This window comes from Venturia canescens, chromosome 1, assembly GCF_019457755.1.
Source record: "Venturia canescens isolate UGA chromosome 1, ASM1945775v1, whole genome shotgun sequence".
In the NCBI taxonomy this organism is placed as follows: domain Eukaryota; kingdom Metazoa; phylum Arthropoda; class Insecta; order Hymenoptera; family Ichneumonidae; genus Venturia; species Venturia canescens.
In genome coordinates this window covers 36,503,641-36,525,050 of record NC_057421.1, presented here as the reverse complement: position 1 = coordinate 36,525,050, position 21,410 = coordinate 36,503,641, and the positions used below count along the sequence as shown (strand labels likewise).

Genomic DNA, 21,410 nt, shown 5'->3' with positions numbered 1-21,410 from the left:
AAATTCCCAGGAAACTTTGTATCTAGAGGTTTCTTGGATCACTGATTACAAATCTGGCATTGGATTTTCAAAATTCAAAATCGTCGATCCAACATGTTGGACTTAAAATTCTAAAAACTCATCAATTTTTCTCAAATTCTGTATGTAGAGGGTTTTTCGTTCATTGATTACGAATCCGATATTAGATTTCTTCAATTCAAAATAGTGGATTCGGCGATAGATTTTTCAAAAACAGTAGAAAAAAAATTATGAACGATCGGAACATCGTTTTAAGAATAAAAAACTGGTAAGATCAAGGTGGGTCACTGGTGACCTACCATAACGGAAAGGGTCAATAATAATAAAATCAGAAGCTTTTTTCCGTAACAACACACAAAACAGTGGGTACATATTGATTTGCCACAGCGCCAATTTTTTCGTGGTTTATAGACAAGAAAAACAAATACCTCTCAAATTTTCAGCTTTCTAAAAAGGGTCTTTCTTAATGAAAAAAAAATAAATAAAATTTTTTAACTTTCTTGAACATTGCGCGAAAATTAACGTGGACCATTAAGAAAATTGTTTTAATTAGAAAGTATGTGCAAAAACCGAAATTTTATTTTTTGACATTTTTTTGTGTAATTATCAGTTTTTAATACACAGAGAATCGAAGAAAAACGGAAAAACAAAAACTGTAAGTAAAATTGAGCAGTTAAACATTGGAAATTATTTGTAGATATTTCTGACACTTCAAACGACACACCAAAAATTTGTGAAGTCATTTTGAGATTGTAAAAAATTGGGGTGGTCCACTTGATATGGAATACCCATGTTATTTATTGAGGAATGGGAACGGTTCGAAGTGAGAAGTGGTATTTTTCGAGTTATTTTTATTGTACCCTTAAAAAATGTCTCCTAACAAGTACAAAGTGAAATAGATACAGCTTGCTTCCGTTTTACCGGTACATTTGATGATGAACGCTTCAAGTTGATTGTAATGAATACTGCAGTTGCACCTTGAACAATAACAAAACTTGAATCTATGAAAGAACGAAATAATGTATTATTCCACAAAGAAAAACTATTGTAGAAGGCAATACGAAATATATGGATCAAATTACAATGCGCTCAAACCATGTAATACATTTCTTATGTAATTCATGGCTACATCGACTCACAACTTAATACTACGTTTTCTAAGTACTTATGAGAAAAATGTTTAATTTTTTGTGCATGCGAAGCGATAACTCGAAACTTTTTTCCAACAATTTTTCAGTCAAACGGTTTGCGCTTTTTCATTTTCTTTTCGGCCAAGCCAAACCCACATACAATGTTTAAAGACAATCATTTGTCTTGTGATTTTACCAAAATAACATGTAAATACACGTATGTATATACACGTGCGTCTTTGTGTTTTTGTATTATTCCGAAAGTTCATTTTCGGAGATCTGTCACGTATAACGCGAATTGTAGTACTTATGGAACCGTTATTTTCACCAAATCGTAATGCATCGGTTATTCAACTGATCGTCCCTTCCTTCTTCATTCATACTATTTACATGTATCTATCGTGGTTACGTTTCGATGAAAGTCATATCAGACAATTTTTTTTTCGCCATTACGAGTCCATTGATTTTTCCTTCTTCCATCAGTGCGAAAAATAATATCATTTCGTAATTATTTTTCATTTTGTCGACTTTTAATCGTACTTAGAATGGAACGCTCCCATTCAAATAGATCAGAATAATATGTGATAAACGTCTCTAAGAGACAAAAATTCATCAACTTTTAGCTTACAAATATAGATTTCAACTCGATTTCAATTGGATAAAACGGTAATTGTATGTGCAATCATTATCCTGACAAAATTTCGGTAAAGCTCCGCAACTCGAAATACTGTTTTGCGAAAAAAAAATTGGAGCCGAAGGGACATTCATAATGGATTTCTTCTCATATTTCGTGTATCTGCTAAAGAATAGTCGGTGTCCAAAAAATTCAAGTTTTATGCTGAAATTGACATAACTGAGATTCCCTCCATTTTTTAATGGTCAGAATAATGCGATGTCCCTTAGTAGAGAAAACAGTTCTGCGATGTCATTTTTTCAAACAGATATTTTCTGTACAGTTTCGAGGTTACAGAAAAAAGTCTAAGGCGACATCGAATTGGAGAACGTAATATGTAAGACTTTTTAGGATAGGTTGAAAGATGTCACGTTTGTCGACTTACAAAATTGGCTATTCGTTTTGAATTGATTGCGGAGTGTCATTCAAACTTAAACGAAAGAGCATTGTTTATCTCTCAAAAATTGTTCACAAATACCTTTGCTTATATTTCGAAAGAATCGTTATGATGTTTCGATTCATGAACAATCGTAAACTTATTTCGTACAATATACGATGATATTGTTTTCAAAGTTGTTTTACAAAAGAGGATAACATCTCATTGACGAATGTTATCGTCATTTTAAAAAAATTTCAAGCCGAGTCAAACGAGCTTGTAGGTAAAATATTTACCAAACGGAACATTTCGTCTTAGGATGCATTTTGGACCCCAGAGGGCAATTGAAATCTTTCGCAAATTCGGGCATATTAGACAACGGACCCAAAATTCGGAATTCGCCGGGACTATGGAAGCCTGTAGTGATACGAAGTTTCAATGCCTCCGGTCTGTATGCCGAGCACCAAGTGTTCGCTGCACTTATCCAGAACATTTGTTGTGGCGTCCTATCGATGCCGGGCAACTTTGCTTCCTGTCCGTTTCTCTCAGCCCAACTATTGTATGCAAGGTATGCTTCTTTAATTCCGCCGTTGTCCGCGATATTTTCACCTTGCGTGTTAATACCATTTAACTGAAAGAATTCAAAAAAAAAAGGTCAAATTAGCCATTATACCAACACAAAATAGTTGTCAACTGTTATAGTCTCATTTGAAAATTCCTTTTCTTACCGGGTCTTTTGGACCCGGTAAACTTGAGTGAGAGTACTCACTTTGAGGCCAACTTCTTCGACAGTGTAATTTGCGTATTGATTGACTATGCACGACGCACGCTCGAGATAATTTTCTTTGGTTGATGACTCCCACCAATCTACGAGATTGCCATTTTTATCAAACTGCCGGCCTTGATCGTCGAATCCATGGGTTATTTCATGACCGATGACAAATCCAATGGCACCATAATTCATGTATTTTGGCCGATCGTTATCGAAGAAAGCACCTTGGAGAATACCAGCGGGAAATTCTGTCGAGAGATGCGTCATTGAGTATTGATCTATGTTTCATATTCAGCAATGTTCAACAGTTAAAAACAGCAGATGAATACTCACGAATACTGTTCTCGATCGAAGAATAAAACGCATTAACTATCGCCGGTCTCGCGTGGGATAGCCAATCAGTTTTATTGACAGGTTTGCGCAGTTTACTGAACGAGTATTCCGTTCCAAATAGCGTCAGATTCAAAATACTTTCGAGATAATTGCCTTCGGAGAGTTCGAGATTTTCGTAAAACTTTTCGATCTTGTCGTCGTCTAACAACTCATCGGGATAAGCAATATGACTGGACATAGATGCTGCTTTTTCGAGGGCGCTTCTACGTGTTTTTTCATCCATCCAGTCGACCTATATATATAAATATATCGTTGCCATTAAAATATATATATTAGGGTGTGCGGAAAAGAAACGATATTTTTGTTTTCCTCTGCATCCAGTCGAAAAAGTTGAATTAAGGTGAAAAAAAAAATCCCAAAAGCAAAGCTCATCAAAAAATCACTTCGAACGGCGCATCGTGTTTGAAGTTTTTTCATAAGAATAACCCAGAGAATTACTGTGACCTCTGGATCATCGTATCGTAACTCTCCAGGAAAGAATTACACGAAAATCATAAGAATATATTTTTGTAGAAAATTGATTTCCACTACAAAAGAAGTCCTTATGGACAAGTAGCTCGGATCTACTGTTTTGGTGCTGTCACCGTTTGAAGTAGAATCGATAAGAAAATTTTTTCATAAGACTGTGAAAATCAAATTTTTCGTTTCACGAACAAACTTCTGGGTAGTTTTTCGTAAAGAATTACTTCCTATGTTGGAAAATTTTTATAACTATTGTAATTTAAAATTTTTTATTATTTGAATGAGGTCAGTAGATTCGTTCGTACATACCGTTTTCAAAATTTTTGTGAATTGTTCTCTGATGTCCGTCACCATTTCGACGGCATTTTTCTTAGCGTCTTCGTTGAAGTATTGCCGTACGTACATAGCGCCGACGCTAATCGAAAGACTTTCGGAAACTATGTCAACGCATTCTTTCCATCTTGACTCACGTTCCGTACGTCCGCTGACTGCTGTAGAATAGGCCAACTGCCTTTTACGTATATCATCGTTCAGGTAGCTTACAGAAGCCGCTGCAGCCCTCCACATCACGTAATTTGCTTGAACTCTTTTTGGAGTCTCGGATATCAACTTCTCAAAATTGCTAATATAACTCGGTACGTCGACAATTGCAATTTCGTCTTCTTCAATGGTGATAGATGGTGGTAACAATCTGCTAAAGTATTCCTTCCAAGGTATACTTGGATAGTTTTTCGTCAGTTCCGTAAGTGTCATCGGATTGTACAGTTGAGTTGCATTACGCCGTTTCTCGTTCGGCAATGAAATCTATAAAAATATAAAAGAAAGTGAAAGTTTATCTCGTAGCCTCTGCTGTTGGACTATTCGAACTTTTAGCATACTCAATTCTAATTATGCGACGATGTTAGAAAATTATCAAATTTATCAGATCATGGATCTTAAGTTATTCATAAGCTGGAAGATAAATTACTGTTAATGAGTACGCACGTTCGCAAGTTTCATCTCGAAACGCAATGACTCTTTGAGTTCTTGCATGGCACGTTCTTTCGGAGCTCCAAGAATAACGGCGATATCCACCATATAACTGTAGTAAGCTGCGACGATTTTATCTTCGAAACCCTTCGACAGATATTCGCGAGATAGTCCCAGAGCTGCTTGATCAAGCTAATAAACAGGAAAATAGAATAAAGCGGATTGTTTTATTTCATTTACATCGAAAACGATGCTCTGGAGAAACTTATATAGACATACATCGATAACTCGTTTCGTGCTGTTTTTCAAATCTACACCGATGCTGAAATCGATGAAATAATCGACAGAGTATCCAGCATCCCGGAATTTGTATACAGAGCTTCTCCAATCAAAGTCACCATCGTTCCATAAATCACCATCGAGAACCGGCCAACCACCGAGTTTCTTCAAAGTCGCATGAAGAGGTTGAAGTCCTTCGGCCTCGATCGCTGCTACAATTTTATTTTCACTCATCAATATTACCTTTTTCCAACAGCTTTTAACGTAGTACGTGCAATTCGATTCAAGTGCGTACATCAACAGACGGTTATTCAGCTTCATGAATAACTCTGACATGCAATTATTTCAATTTACGAACTATGCATCGAACCTCAAAACTTACTTTTGTTCATACAAGACTTATAGAGAGTCTTAACGAGTCTGAACGGCTTGCGTTCACCGGGTTCGCTTTCAGCCTTGATACTTCCTTTTATTTGCTCTTGCAACTCGTCACTAATAACGCTAAAAGTATTTACGCTGGTTTTATCGTCGGGTATAACCGTTCGCTTGAGGAAGCCGCCGCATGCAAATCGATAAAAATCATCGCAAGGTTCGACGTCAGGGTCCATGTTCATCAGGATCCGGGATGCTAAAGATTTAATTGCACGGAAGATAAACTTTTTGTCTATTCGTCCAATGAGTGTCTAATATCAGTGAGAAAACAAGATTCAATAATGGAATACGATCATTCAGTTTGGAATCACTTTTACGAACCTGCATGAATGCAACCCGTTGAATTACATTCATTTTTTGATTCTCCCGGTTTACAAACAGTTTGTATCCCGTATCGTGGTCCTTGACCTCCCAGAGCTTCGGCTGTGGATGGGAGCATCTCTGTTTTAGCAGGTACTAATCGTCGAATTTTGCGATGGTGTGGATGTGCAGATGCAGTGTGACAAGGTGATTTATTATGGCATGAAATGAAAAGCATAATATGCGCATGTATATTATGAAAAATTGTATCATTGTACAGTCATGCAATACATATAATTTATGGTTTAAGCGAAATATGTCGACTCTTTAATATTAGCGAGCTATGGTGAAATTACATTTCTATTATTAGTGACACGTCTTTCATTTTACAGGAAAGGTTTTTAAATGTTTCACAGTCAAGTTTGAGACAGACATTTTGGATTAACAATATTGCCGAATCTTATTCAAAGTTGTAATATGATTCTTGATCGAGTTTATAAAACGATCTTGACCATGCTACTTAGTGCTGACTCAGCACAGATATTTGCATACTCAAAAGTGGGGCAACGTAAACTATTAGGAGATGGTGCTTTAGGGGTGGCTCTTCAAACAAAATAAATAATCCATTCGTATATATGTATAGGAACGATTTTCATGTCTCGATTAGAGATCTAAATTTGTTCGTATGACGTCATATTACAGTGCAGTATGGCTATTGGAGCGTTGATGGAATTACGGTATTCGAAAAAATGTATATTTCAATGAACTTAGTCATTTCATAATAATATCTCGATGCGTGGTCGGGTCATCTATTGCGTATATCATACGAGTTTCTACGTCAATGTAAATCGAACTAACTGATCTGTTTGGTTTACAGAACCGATGGATTTTGGAAAAATTCGCAACCCGTTTGATGTATATCTATATTCGAAGATGATTCATCAGCTAAAATGTACCTAATATATCACTGGATTGTGCCATTTATTTATTTCATCTAACATTTTTTTCTTATTCGATCCTTTTTATCTTGATAACACTGTTTGTTTTTTTTTTTTTTTTTTTAATTTTCTGAACCTTTCAGACGTCCATACCAAAAGTTCATAGAAACCGATCGCAATATTCGTTCTGCTATTGAATTTATCTATATTAAGGTTTCATTATTGTATTTTTAGTGATTTAGATGTTGCGAATTTCAAATGAAGCATTATATTTTTCAAAATAATGAACAAATGAAACAAAATGGTAATGATATAAAATTGGTTTTGTCATACCTGCTCTGGAACCTGGAACGTCACATGAACCAGAATTTGATATGACCACTGCAATGCCAACTGCAAGGGCAATGCATAAAAGAATGCCAGAAACGGCGATCACCGTTAGTCCTCGTTCTAGGGCTGAACGGCGCTTCCACCATGTTGGATTTCTAAAACAATATCATCGTTGCGTAATGAGCGAATATGTCCTTTGAATATTTAGGGATTAAATAACGAAATAACACAACTGAACGATAGGATAAAAAAAACTGTCAGAAGTAATTATTGCTGTTTTTCTATATCACATCGATTTTGCAAATAGTCACGAGAGCAAAAACTATCATTGGACATGTCATGTGAAATAAAAAAATGGCTGTTCTTTAGGGGATATAATTTTGTTGTGACAACATAGCACTTCATCAATAAGCGTATAAATACTATTTGAGAAAACTCTAAACCATAAAGATTAATCAATCATTCAATAATTCTAGTATTTTCACAAAAAAATCTTTTCACCTTCTTTGGTATAGTGGACTAATTTCGTAAGGATCATCGAAAAGGAAAACGTATTTCATACTTGGCAACGTAATAATTAACTAAATGCAAAAACTATAAGCTAGATTAAATTTTCTCTCAAGGAGAGACCGCCTTATGGAGATGAGCGATGTTAAACCGTCAATTGAGTTAGGAACACTCGACACTTTTGTCGCGTGACAAGAGATTTACTATCATTTTCAAGAGCTTATAATTTGATAAATGAGAACTCGGTACGATTCCGGCACAGTGATTATAACTTTAAAACATTTATAATCTTTAAAAGCCCGATGTTTCTGTACACTACGAAAAAGGGAATTCGAAAAATAATGAATATTCGAAAAAGTGATTGAAACATTGAACAGGAAAATAATTCCGGTGAAAATAGAAAAGAATATCGAGCAATCATTGTTGCAATAGAAGTGTAAAAGAGTAGTCTCATATCACGACCCCCGATGAGTCTAAAGCTCCTCATATTTTTCAAGTCTCGTTGTTAAATATGAAAAGAAAATCCTTGCACGTGCGGAAAATCCGTACACAAGAAAATTCGTAAGTACGTTACATCTTGTATGCTATAGGGAAGTAGAAAATCGATCTTTTGCAGAGCGTTAATTTATGATCTCATTACGATGCATGTACGAGCCAGTAGAACGCAAAACGCCCCAGCTGTGGATTATCGTTTGCTATAAAATTTCACTTAGAGGAAATGGCTGGCGCCACGGAAGAGCACTTAGTACCATTTAGTGGTCCTTGAAATTTACGCGAGCTTCTTTCTCTCTCCATATGCAATACGTTGAGAAAGGACAGATGAACAAGACAAATGAAGAGTGAAGAATAGACAAAAAAGGTAGAAATGCCTGAAAAACCTTTCGCCAAAATTCGTTTTTATTCAAATAGATTCGTAATGCTAAGCAGATTACGAGGTTGATTGAAATTCAAAAAGGGATAAACTCTTTTCTAGGAATGAATTCTCCGGGATTAGAAAAGCTGGAGACAACAAAAGTTGGCTCAGTTTTTTTACGTAGAAGATCACTGGGCACTGAATCGTTCCGAAATTTCTAACATGTTTTTAAGCAATCTGTAGACTTCTAATTTTCTTAGTCACTTGTACAGGGGATATTTCAGTAGTTTTGTAACACGATATGGTATCACATCTCGAAAAAAATACGAAAAAGTCTGTTCGAGGCTTGTAATCTGAGAAAATGAATTGAACTTCGTGCTAATTTATGACGCGTTTTTCAATGCTCGCATTTTGGTTCGTACTGTTATTGAATATCAACAGCGTAACAGAGCATCACGGATAAAATTCGTAAACTGTTGCAACATATGTGAGCGATCCGTGAACGTTTCATCGCTGTGCACAATTAAATACACATGAAAACGTTGTCGTAAATGTCTGGGTCGTTATAAAATGATCGATTATTTTATCGATTTAGAAGGCCTAACAGCATATTTTGAAAAACGTTATACGAAATTCATGTTTCTCACCAAACAAGAACACCCGAGACTCTACCGAGTCTCTTGAAAGAACATTGGGCGCCCGAAGATAATTGATCATACCTCGGTACCTTACAATCAAAATATAGCTAAAATTTCTCGATGGACATGTGATTTCCCCCATAAAAAGAATTTATATTTAAAATATATGTAGTGTTGTATAAAAAGTATATATTCCGCATATACAAAAAATATATTTTCTCTAAACTTTCATGCATACAAATATATGAATCATGTATTTATTTTATCAATGATTTTGTCGATTTCAGTACATTAATAATGTATTGTGTTGTTATTAACGATATATATTTTTTATATTAAATATAAACATTTTTGATTAATAAATATTATCATTTCTAAAATTTTTAGATAACATTAAGACGTTAACATGTAACCTTAAACTATCATGTAAACATCAAAACTATATATTTTTCCATAGATTAATCATACACATTTGGTATATGATAAATATATGTTCAATTCAATAAAAATGTCATTTCAATACAAAAAAATACATATTTTATATTTTAAAAAAACGTATTTTCGATCGCTTATTACAATACTTTTTATATAAAAAAAAATTATCCAAAATTGAAAAAAAATGTATTCTTTATTTATTAAAAATGTATATTAAATATTTAAAAAATATGTCATTAATAACTACAGAATACCTGATTAATATACCGAATTCGGTAAATCATAAAAATATATATTTTTTATCTATGCAGATTATACTTTTCATACAATACTACATATGATATAAATAAATATATACATATATATTTTGAATATAAATTCTTTCCATTGCGGTTTCTCAATTCTCAATATTATGTTAATTACTACACGGATGTGATTTTTTTTCTCACCTCTTGTTGAGAGCATTCTTAATTAAATGAGGTTTCAATGATTACGTAGGTCCAATATAGAATTAAAATTTTCATACTGTCCATATGGAATTGAAAATATAAAAAAAAAAACGTACTTTCAGGGTTCGTGCTTCATCATAGAGATCATCATATTTCCGTATCTTCCAAACATACAGGAATCTTACATGAGGGCGTGTTTGAGCCAAAATATGGTACGGTGTGAAGTTTTCATTTCGAGTGCTCTGTATACTTATACGCACTTATCATCGATACTTATTCCAGAACAAAGAATCATTATAAAAACATGAAGTTTTTTTTAACATTGGCAAACGGCCATGAGTCTCTTGACCTAATCAGCGGGCAGTTACATAGCTCAAATTCTCTTATTGTATGTTTGTGTAGGAAAACTGTATTGCGAATGAGCTAGCAGAAATCGGTGAAAATTGTAACTAAACAATCTTGAAGAATACATCGAATCTATGGCATATAGTACTTTTCTCATTAGGGTTGTTTAGTCGTTATAGAAAAGGTATATGGAAAAGAGCACGAGATGTCAGACTCGAAGATTCTCCCACGGTGTAATTCATTCTGACTACAGTCTGTGTATGCTCATACAGTATTTTAACGATGGTATTTTGTAAACACGTATATACAATAGAAAGACGATGAGGAACCCGCCAGCGACTCGTGCCGAGACTCAAACGGGTAAACAGTTTAAACGCAGTGTATTAAGTGTGCAGTACTCGGTCCAATCGAACAGAGTACATAATGGTGCAAGTCGAGCGACTCGAGGAGAGGCAGGGTATATAAAATGAGTGTATCGACCTCGTCTGTTTATATGTTATGTATTATATACGAAACATTTCACGCAGAATCGAACCGATTAATTAAAACTTCTCGAAATTTCGTTCATGCTTCTTGATTCAAATGCTTTATGAAACATTCCAATAATTCATCATTCGCTCTATGCTATCACAGTACCACACGATCCCATTAAGATTTATATACTTTGACGCAGCGGACTAATTTAAAATAATATGTAGGGCCATAATAATGGCGCTTCGTCTGTTTTACGATTTTGATGTTCCCGTGCAAGCTGTAAATTGCACTATGCCTTTTAAATTATAAAATGATTCTAGTGATAAAATAATAAACGTGCGAGTCCATTTATTCGCCCGTTAGAAATGTTTTGTATCCGATACATTTTTCGAGCCTTGTATAAGAAAACCTGTATTTTTACGCACGATCGCAGTCGCCAACGTCGTGAACGCAACTTTCGAATCTGCCAGCCGTTGACATGAATACAGAATAACTGACGGTTTGCTTAAAAAGTATGGCACAGCATTCTTTTCCATTATTCGACTTGGTTCTTCTATAGTAAAATATTATAAATGTTATAATATTCGAATATGCACATGCAGGGATTTCTTCTGTAATCCAATCCCGGCGTAATACCCAATCTAATCGGTCAATCTATACTTGATTTATGGCTTGGATATTCAACCTCAGGGACATGAAAATTAAGCTCCGGTCGATCGCAAATTAGTCGCTTCACTAGACGCACAATCGTGTCAAGCCCATCACCGAAAGTTTGATTACTTCAGGATATCAAAACAGAGATAGGGAGTCTCACAAATTCATGATTGCTTCCTTCACACATGTACCCGCGAACACACTCTTAAAGAGTGACGCATTTTATGCACATTATCATCGTCATTTATTGCAATTAATTATCATGATTGCTGGTCATAGGTGTTTCTGAAGTCGATGAAAGCTTCGGAATGGATTTCTCAATTTTTTATTACCGTAAAATCACTTTGTGTTTTTACGTTTACTTTAGTCGTTTAAGATTCTTCAACAGTCAGATGTGGAGGTGTCTGGAAAAGAATATTTATGACGAAGTCACGATTTCCTGGAAGATAAAGTAAGGTGTAAATAAATGTAAGACAAACAGAGATTTGAATTTTTCAGCATTAACTACCTTATGCGCGAAAAGAACTGCGAAGAAAAAAGAGGGAATAAAGAGCTTAAAATCTTTTCACGGTAGGAACGAAATGCTATCTTTTGTTTGTAAAGCTACGATACCCGATATTATTATGCTAACCACGTTGCCTGGTCCATTTATTCAAATGAGTAGAGCAAAGTGTTATGAACAAATATTAGTTGACCAAAGCATTACCGCCGTTTTATTTTGTTATGTTATAACGATAGTGGCGAGTAACCATCAATGATCCAGTTTTTAGTATCTAAATAATGAAAGTGATATATGATATATTATTATCTTCTCTATATCCCCAATTGTCGTCGACGTGCATTACTTCAGCTATCCGAGATGCTATCGAGCGTTTATTTTTCGAAAAATAGTTAAATTTTTTTTTCGTCATGAATTGCCTCCTCCCCCCCCCCCCCCTACTATTTCCATCATAACTTATGAAATTTCAAAGTTTCCAGAAATACATGATACAATAGAGTATTTTAGCATATCTAAAAGCTTTTTTATGACAGACGCACACGCGCATATACGCACGCGCACACGTGCACAAAAAGATATTCTTTTGTAGTCATGAAAATAATAAAAAATGTCAGCCTCCCCCGACGGAATATCATTAGTGGTGACTAATTGATGCGGCCTATACTGAATAAAAAACAGTTTACATCGATTTTCGGTAAAGTACTCAAATTGCATAATTACCGCATAAAAAAGAATGAACTGACGATCATGCCATAATCCTGTAAAGCATTATATTTAGCTGGCATTGTCCTTGCACGTGCTGGTTGGATGTTTCAATAGTGGTAATTTGAGATTATTTGCTGAAAGAAGGAAACTCGCATGTGGAGGCGTTTTCTCGTTATAGATCGCGATGTTTTATTTCCTGCATGACTTTGTAGATGCTTCAAGCGGTTTAGCAGCGAGCGCACATACGAAGAAAATCTTAAACACGTTGAACGGCGACGGAATGCTGTTTTTCGCCACAATTTCCTGCGCTCAATTATCAAATTGGTCTGATTATACTGTGACCGAAGAAGCACAGCATCATATTTCTACGATGGATTTCATTGCACAACGCTTCCTGCAAGTGGTTTACTTTGAGTGCTTGTACGTATCGTATCCACACTATCCACGTTCCGCCATATATCCTGACAATGACTTTGAGCCAGCGATCTTTCAGATCAACGTTTCAACTTTTATCTAGAATAAAGCCAAATAATGATGACATGGCTGTCAATACTGACTAATTGTATTTAAAAAAAAAACTTCATTTTTTTACAAGTGGAATTAATGACTCGCCACTCTTAAAAATGAAAGAATCTTAAGGAAACAATCTAAAATCCCTTTTGTCTTAAATATTATTTGGAAGTATAGTATTGTGTCCATGGATGCAAACTTCTCAATAATACGTCACGTCAGGAAAATGTAAAATAAATTTTTTTTAGTGCTACACATCGTAGTGTAAATCTTGGTTTTCGCGTGACGCTAACTATGGTTACATTGTTGGCTATCACCGCGACTAGCTGAAATACAGGCGTTGTTCCAAAAATTACACTAACTTTCACTTGTTTTTCTCACTTGTTCATCCACCAGTCAATTAATCTGCTTGTCCAAACCACATATGATTTTTTCAATTTTACTGATATAAACAACCTAATCGTTGTGTTGTGAATTTCAATAGCAATAATAGCAGTTGATTGGATTGGAATCGTATCAAACTTATTTTTAATTTCGTTGATTTGAGAACTTTTTAGAAATGTTTGGAAGAATTTGCATGGTTTATTAACGAGACACCGTGAACACAGGTTCGAGCCAACTTTCATATTACAGGCACATACATATACTTTTGTAGATTTGGATTCAGTTAGTTTCTACGAGGGAAGTACATTTCCGGCATTGTTCACGAGCTTCTATCACCCTCTCAGTACTATTCGAAATAAAGATAGTTTCAGTTTTTATCGCGTCGGTCAAATTAGATAAAGGGGTTATAAAAAAATCTTTTTCAGCGGCACTTTTATAATAAAAATCAGTGCACAATCGCATGATCTTACAGATAATTACTGCTATATAAAATTTTCATGGTTTAATTTACGTCTGTGAAAAGCTAGAAGCTTATATGTGCAATGAATATATGATGAATTCTTATAGTGTAAAAACGATAAAAAATCTGTATAGATAATGCTATACTAGATTCATGAAAACACGTTTCAAATACAGTTACCGCATGTAATGTAACATTTGCGAATGAGAGACGCCAACTCGGTGAAACACAATGGGACTTTTTTCTCTTTTACTCCTCGTTTCACGTGTGTCCCATATTTTGGTCGGTAATTTTAGTACTGTTTTACGTAACGAGGTATCCGTGCTTCTCAGCTACTCTCTGAATCAACCACAGAATATAAATATCACGCAAATTGATACATACGAGAAGATAGATGTAACACACGATCGTGAAGTCTATTTCTTCCGTTTCCTCTTCCGGTATCAGTGAATATTAATTAAGGTTGATCCTCTGCGACAGCCCCAACCAAAAGTTATGTACTGTCTGCATATTAAAAGGCTTGATAATTCGTTCGGATCGTAATCAATAACTTTGTAAAGACCCTATATACGTACTCGGTGCCAGCAGATATAGTACAAATATCATTTGCTTTCGTAAAATTTATTCTAAAAGTATTTTTCATCTGACATCGTGAGTAAATTTTTTGACGGAACTATCTGGGTTACGCTTCAACACACAGAAAAGGTTGTCTATACAGACGACATTCGCTTGTTCGCTTGCAAAATATATCGTATGCAGCCTAAACCTTCGTACTTCTCGAGGCTATATCTGTCAAACTATAGATGGTCAATCACCTTGATTTTTTTTTCACAATATCTGTGATATCCTGCTCTAGCTCCTCCTCGTTTTTTATAAACTTCCTAATTTTAGTACTAGCGGTAGAATTAATAATGTGCCGTTTGCCTATGGATGGTCCATATGTTACGTGTTAATTGAGTCAACTTCAATTACATATATCTCGGGTTCGGGATGGTGATACTTGTTAAAATTTTATAGAGGTGTTGTTCATATGTTAAACAATACGTATGCCAAATTTAAATAATTTCCTAATTTAACTGTCTCGTGGAGGAACCACCTTAAGCTTTCTATTTCGTACGGATGGGAATAAATTATTCAATATGAAAAATGGGTGAATTCCAAGCACCAAAAAAGTACAAATTTAATTTCATAGTTCAACGACGAAATAATGATCAGTGCAACATTATGTGAACAGTTGAATAGATAAAATATCCATGTGGCATGCGGATTGTATCGTCAGATACCAGGGAAACGCTCGAAACGAAATCTTGAACATGCAACGATACAGAACGGAAAGGATTACGTTAATCTCTGTAAATTATGCAAAATGCTCGAGATTCCACTTAATGCCTATAGGCAACTATGAGTTTAATAGACTGAACGTGCGATCCGCAGTTGTTCGTGATTCACCTCACCACGAGATTTTTTTTTACACCAGACTTCGCGAGCTCGTCACATTTCAAGTGCTATTTACGTTCTGTCGAAAAGGAGCGCGCTTAACAATTAACGACGCAATTACAATATGGATGCATTTACAAAGATAAAATGCAATACGTCAGTGAAAATCAGTATTATCAGTACGTTTTCTAGACTCATTGAATTATATAGTAGCCATTATTATCGTATACTTTGATAATAATAATATATAAAATTGAAAATGAATTGGGACTCTATTCTCAATCATTAAAAAAAAAAAAAAAACATTCGAACGTATGTTTAAACTATTTCCGGCTGAATAGAACAACGGGATTCTGTTTTTTTTTTTCCTGAAATTAAGTGTCTTTTGACCAGTATCTTTGGAGAGTGTGTAAATCCAAAAGATATTTATATTGAAGTCACAAGCAATTTGAACACTGTTCGAGCTCAAAACGTGAGAAAGATGTGCTCAACGTTTTTTTCTCATTTTTTAATAGAATAGAGTTCTTCTTTTGTATACAGTCAGCAAAGAAAATCATCACAATTTATCAAGAGGCGTTGCATCCGAAGGGAGCAAACTTATCGTTAATTTACTGGCAATAATCCTTTTGAACCGTCATCGGTGGGAGCAAGGGAGAGAGAGAGGAGGGGGACAGAGGCTCATTCCATGTACTTGTCCCACATTCTACGGCATTCGTTTTTTTTTCATCGCTCCTTATGGGCGGTCAACAAAACCGTTATTTACATAATCGACGCTGCTGCGGAGACCTGATAAGTATAACGGTGAATGATTTTAGTAGTTTATCGGTGCGATAAATGCGCGATGCCTATTGCGTACGAGACAAAACGTGAATAACTTGAAATATAATTACAAATAGAGGGGATAGAATTTTATGGATTGTCAAACTCACTTCGAATATTTTGGGTAACATCTGTTTTCGAAATTTCTTCAGTTCCGTTCGATATTGTGTTTAGCAACGAGTGCTAAATTTTCGAAAGTGTCACTATTACTCCTTGGGTGATTACGTATCCCCGTTCCCCGTTCTACTCAGGTCCAGAGTAAATGCAATTTTTGTATTCTTCACGACATAAATGGTGATTACACGTTCAGTAAAAGTGAATGTGAACGTATTAAAGTAAAGTTTTAATTAATCACGTATATACCGTGAACTCTGTCGAACAAGTGAACCATGTAACGAGTTATATTATAAGTTATATTATGCAACATATGAAAAAAGTTCCGCCACGTAGTACTGCATCGAAGAATAATGAATAGCAGGAAAGATTTTTTTTATTATATATACTCATATCGATACCAGTGGATGAAAGCGAGCTTGAGTTTTTCTACTTAACTAAGGTTTAATATTTTTCTATCTCACTTTTTCTCATTCTTTTTTTTTTGCTGATAACAACCGTCTGTACAGAGTTATTAAACAGTGTACAATTGCGTAACGGACGAACGGTATCTCGGCTCTAGTCGAGATGGATGGCAATCTCGAACTTCTAAGAGCACTTGCAGATTCGTATGTATGTATATATACAGGTGCACCTGACACTAGGTTAGCTCCCTTCTCCTGCAAGTTACAATCTACGGAGCGACCGCCGTGCCGTTTGCGGCCACCGACCTCTGAAACATGCCTGCATCTTGCGCCGGGCACTCAATCCCTTCTGAAGAACTTTCATTTCTTAGGGTCAGAAAAGAAAATAACAGGATACTTTTTCCCATTACAACAGGTTTTTTTCCACGGGCACTCGATGTTTTTTGCCAGTTAAGGAACATCCCGGTGAATTCTTCGGCTGGACCGTTCGTAACACACTTCGAGCTAACGGTAAAACACGAAAGGAAATTTGCATAATACATTTTGAACGCCTGTGTACAACGTAGTCGTCAATAAATCATCACGCTCAAATGTTTAATCCGTTGTACATTTTACGGTAAAGGCATCTAATAATGTTTAGGTTTTTTCGAAAATAAAATTGCCTGCGGTGGACTGTGTGGATCGTCAAATGACATTCCATCTTTTTTATTATCAACGAAAATAGCTAAGCCTTTTGGAAAATATGACATTCCTTCTGTCCACGAAGTTTTTTTGGCTAACGTTAATGAGCAGACGATAAATGTCTCTTGCTGAAATCAGCTTCGTTCCGAAATCGCATTAACTATATACCAGCAACGCGAAACTTGAGAGACAAATAATCTGTCATAGCACAAAGATCATAGCTATATACAAGCCCGCTAAGCTTATAATTGTTATTATTTAGTGTAATTGAAGATAGTTTTAAAAAATTCTGAATGCTTCCAGTTTCGCCATCAAAATGGGCAATTTATAGTATACAAATCTTGATGCACATGCTTTTTGCCCGATTCTCAATTTCAACTTTGCAGTAAACACAGTTGCAGTATAAACACGTTCCCGTAGCCCATCCATGGTAATTCCACAATATCCAGAGACAACGTAACCATTTCTTCCTGCTTTGGATAGTCGGGAAGATTGAACAACACTTGAAAATCGCTATGATTTCTGACAACTATTTCCTGGAAACCATTACCACAACGTATTATTTCCTGGGAGACATTGCTATTCCTGAACATTATGCAATCAAGCAGTTAAAAGAAGTAGAGGAAAAAAAAATAACACGCACAATGGTTCGACAACATGTTACGAATTGATTTTTTGTTTTCAACAACAAATAAGACTTACGCTTCGTTTTACCGTGCCGCAACTTCTCAATTTTTTTTCAAATACACGTGTTACAAAAACAATAAAACACATACCGACAAACAACAATGACGGTTCATTTTTCAGACTGGTTACGAATGAAATTTTAATGTGATTTTCGTTTACTCATTCGACTTACGTATATACCTCATTTGCATGTATACTATCGATATATGTAAGTAGTCAATACCATTGTGTCCTTCCAACAATTTCTCATTCGATTCCCAAAAATATATTAATTCGACAGTGTAAACGAAACAAATCGAGTCAAGATCGGTGTGTCATTTAATATCAAATGAACGATTACATTCGAAAAAATTCCGAATCCATGTATAAAAGAGAAAACACCTGTATGATTATAAAGAGTGATGTGACTATTGAACTTTGCACGTTGAGACTATCACTCCCTCGCTTATTGAAAGATAATTAGTAAATGGTTATATTTGTGAATATAAATTTTCAATTGACACCCTTCTTTTTCTGGTTTTTCAAAATTATCACCGTTCTTGCGGAACATCCGCAAGTGGTTCCCAGAATCACTATGTAACCTTTGATGTAACTCTGCGTAGATATGATTGGTTGCGGAAATGTGAACGTATTTTTTTATATTTAATGTATGAAATTGAGGAAGACGTTGCAACGGATTTGAGATGGAGAACTTTGAGTGCGGATTACACTCGTGATTCCGATACTTATTCTTTAGACTGTAAGTTGTTTTTATTTCATTAACAACAGAGAACGACAATGTTGACATAGGTTCGAGAATTGAAATCGCACTCGTTTGTAACGAATGAAAATGGAGAAAACTTGGAGAACATCGGAGATTTTGAAAACAAACCGGTTTTCCATGGGCGATTGTGGGAATGATTACTCAAAATAACTGGGTAGTTATTTCGATAAAAAGAAATGCAAGTTCATTCTTTGACTTTTCACAATAAATAAGTTCTATCGTTTCACATGTTTTTGCCGGTGAAAAAGTAAAAATCGAAAAATTCAACATAATCTCGAGATCAGGCGGGACTTGTCCTTTGAAATGCTACGGAATTGAAAATATTTTTAAACCATTCTTCTTCTCAATTGAACAACGATCTCGTATGTAACTGTGCATGAAGCAACCATTTTTTAAATCTGAAATAATAATTATTATTAAAAAAAATCACCGCAATAGTTGAGCTCCTCAATACTCGTCACAAGGATGTTACACGAAAATGAAATTTGTGTATCTTCATCGATGAAACTGAATGGAAGGATGTTGACAAAGCCAAGAGTGTTCAAACAAAGTCATGCATTCCGCATCGACAAAGTAATTGGTAGACAAAACTTGTTTATCGAAGCCAAATGAAAAAATGCACGTGCGTTGTTGAATCTGAACGTTGAAAGTTTATACGATTGTGGTGCATTCAAAAACAAACGCTCGAGTTTCATTCAAAGTGGATGGCGTGAACTCATTTTTCCTCGGCAGTAAAAAATAATGAGCCAATTTGTATCATACGAGTAGTCGAATGGGGTCATTCGATGTCGAATAAAGAACTTTTTAACCCATTCTCTAGATGTTTAAAAACTCAAAAATTTTACGTTGGATTAACTGTTTATGCAGTTTTGCCCCGGCAAAAAATATCGGTGTCAGTACAAGTACTGTCATAACAATAAAAATAACGGACTAATCTAACCAAATTTAGTCAATCCCGTACGCGTCGCTCGCCGCAAGAATTATCACTGGTCACGTAGATCTGTTAATGACTATAACTAGATTCAAATTCAATGGTTTAGCTATTTAGGGACCCTAATAATATATACTTTTGAACTTCCATGGAAAACAACATAAACGTTGTACTACGGTATAGATATCTTTCAGCCAATATTGATTGAATCGTTAGAAAAAACTTGCCTGCTCATAATTATAATCTTAATTAATCCTTTTAATGAGGATATGAAGGAGATATTTAAAGAGTCATTTCAATAGAAAAAAAACTCACTTGATGACTGTCTGCTTCATACTAGTGGTCATAGCGGTCGCGTAGAGTCGATATGTAATTTTCCACCCTCGATATCTCTTCTCCGGAGGTAGAATTAGTTTTTCAAATTTCCTTTGACACTACCACATACCACACACATGAAACACCGATCGAGCACACACGGTCAATCGAAAAGAACAATTGCAGCGTTGTTTGGTCATAGATTGAACGATTTTTCATTAACGCATGCTGTTCAAACGTTTTTTTTTTTTTTTTTAATTAATATTATCCTTTTTCATTGATATATTATCGGTAAAATGAAAAATAAAATATATCGGCAAAATAGGCGCAACGATCCGGATGAATCGGATTGAAGCGTTTCTGCCGGACTGAACAAGCGCGAGCACTTCTCACCGTATTTAAACTCTCTTCTCCCTCTCGGCCACTCGTGACGGGTGATGGTGTTGTAGGTAAAGTTCACGCGCGGACTCGGACTCACTACGGATTCTCTTCATCTGACACATCATCATCAGATGTCACAGGGAATTTCGCGCCTCCGAACACGATGGCATCCGGTCAATGTCCTCTGTTCTCATCACCCGTCCATCGTCCTCATTGTACTTTTTCCAGTTTTCAAATCTCTTTTTTCTTCATCGCATCCCATTGTACAATTTGCATTCTTATATCGCCAGGCGTTCAGGGGCCTACTTACATTTCATCGAGTTATTTTCTGTGGATTAAGTAGCTAGGTAACTCACCACTTTGAAACGTGCTTGCGTAGCATTCCGATTAGGTTCCATCGTACCCATCAATTCTCTTTCATTCAATAAGTCACGTTGAGTTCAATTTTCTACGTTTTTCTTCATCGGAAGATTCGTGCCTCTTCGAGCATTCGGAAAATTCAAATTTATCCAAGAATATACAGCGAGATTATAGATTAAGGCTAATACAATTCCGCAGTGAATCTTGAGACAACTTTGCTTGAGAAAATAAAAAAACTTGTTGATTGAATATCGCACGTTGCACTGCGTAAATTTCACTCTTTCACAGGTATGTTCTCGTTCGAGAATAAAGCTTGTTATACTCTTTATTTTTTTCATTCCATGGCAATTTGAAAAATGCACTCTGATTATGAAGAATGAATGAATCTATGAACTCCAAATTAGATGAAGAATCCTGTTTGAAACAGTCAGGTATCCTAATTCCACAACCATGTGGGTGTGAATCGTAATGGAAATATCGGTACGCGGAGTAAAAATATGGCTTGCAGAAGCCCTCGTCATTTGTGATTTTAT

The 21,410-nt window shown here is 35.5% G+C and overlaps 1 protein-coding gene across 2 annotated transcripts; it reads right to left on the bottom strand.

Annotated features, from left to right (window-relative positions):
- Window positions 1-852: 852 nt before the first annotated feature.
- On the bottom strand, window positions 853-20,494 carry Nep2 (Neprilysin 2). Of its 2 annotated transcripts, none has more exons than XM_043418957.1 (10): window positions 20,137-20,494; window positions 7,076-7,227; window positions 5,826-5,960; window positions 5,455-5,700; window positions 5,073-5,284; window positions 4,809-4,985; window positions 4,134-4,628; window positions 3,303-3,594; window positions 2,967-3,217; window positions 853-2,828 (listed from the first exon to the last, which is right to left on the bottom strand). In XM_043418957.1, the coding sequence occupies exons 1-10, from the start codon at window positions 20,166-20,168 to the stop codon at window positions 2,490-2,492; spliced, it is 2,331 nt and encodes a 776-aa protein (XP_043274892.1). In that variant the 5' UTR covers window positions 20,169-20,494; the 3' UTR covers window positions 853-2,489. The 2 variants fall into 2 exon arrangements, with proteins under 2 accessions (XP_043274892.1, NP_001401531.1); NM_001414602.1 differs by having other exon boundaries at window positions 5,826-5,927.
- Between the last annotated feature and the right edge of the window lie 916 nt (window positions 20,495-21,410).

Coding starts and splice junctions, on each gene's coding strand:
- Nep2 (XM_043418957.1), bottom strand. CDS start 20,168: ATGACCACTAGTATGAAGCAGACAGTCATCAA. Junction 4,986..5,072: donor GCACGAAACGAGTTATCGAT/GTATGTCTATAT, acceptor CCTGTTTATTAG/CTTGATCAAGCAGCTCTGGG. Junction 3,595..4,133: donor TCACAAAAATTTTGAAAACG/GTATGTACGAAC, acceptor TTATATATATAG/GTCGACTGGATGGATGAAAA.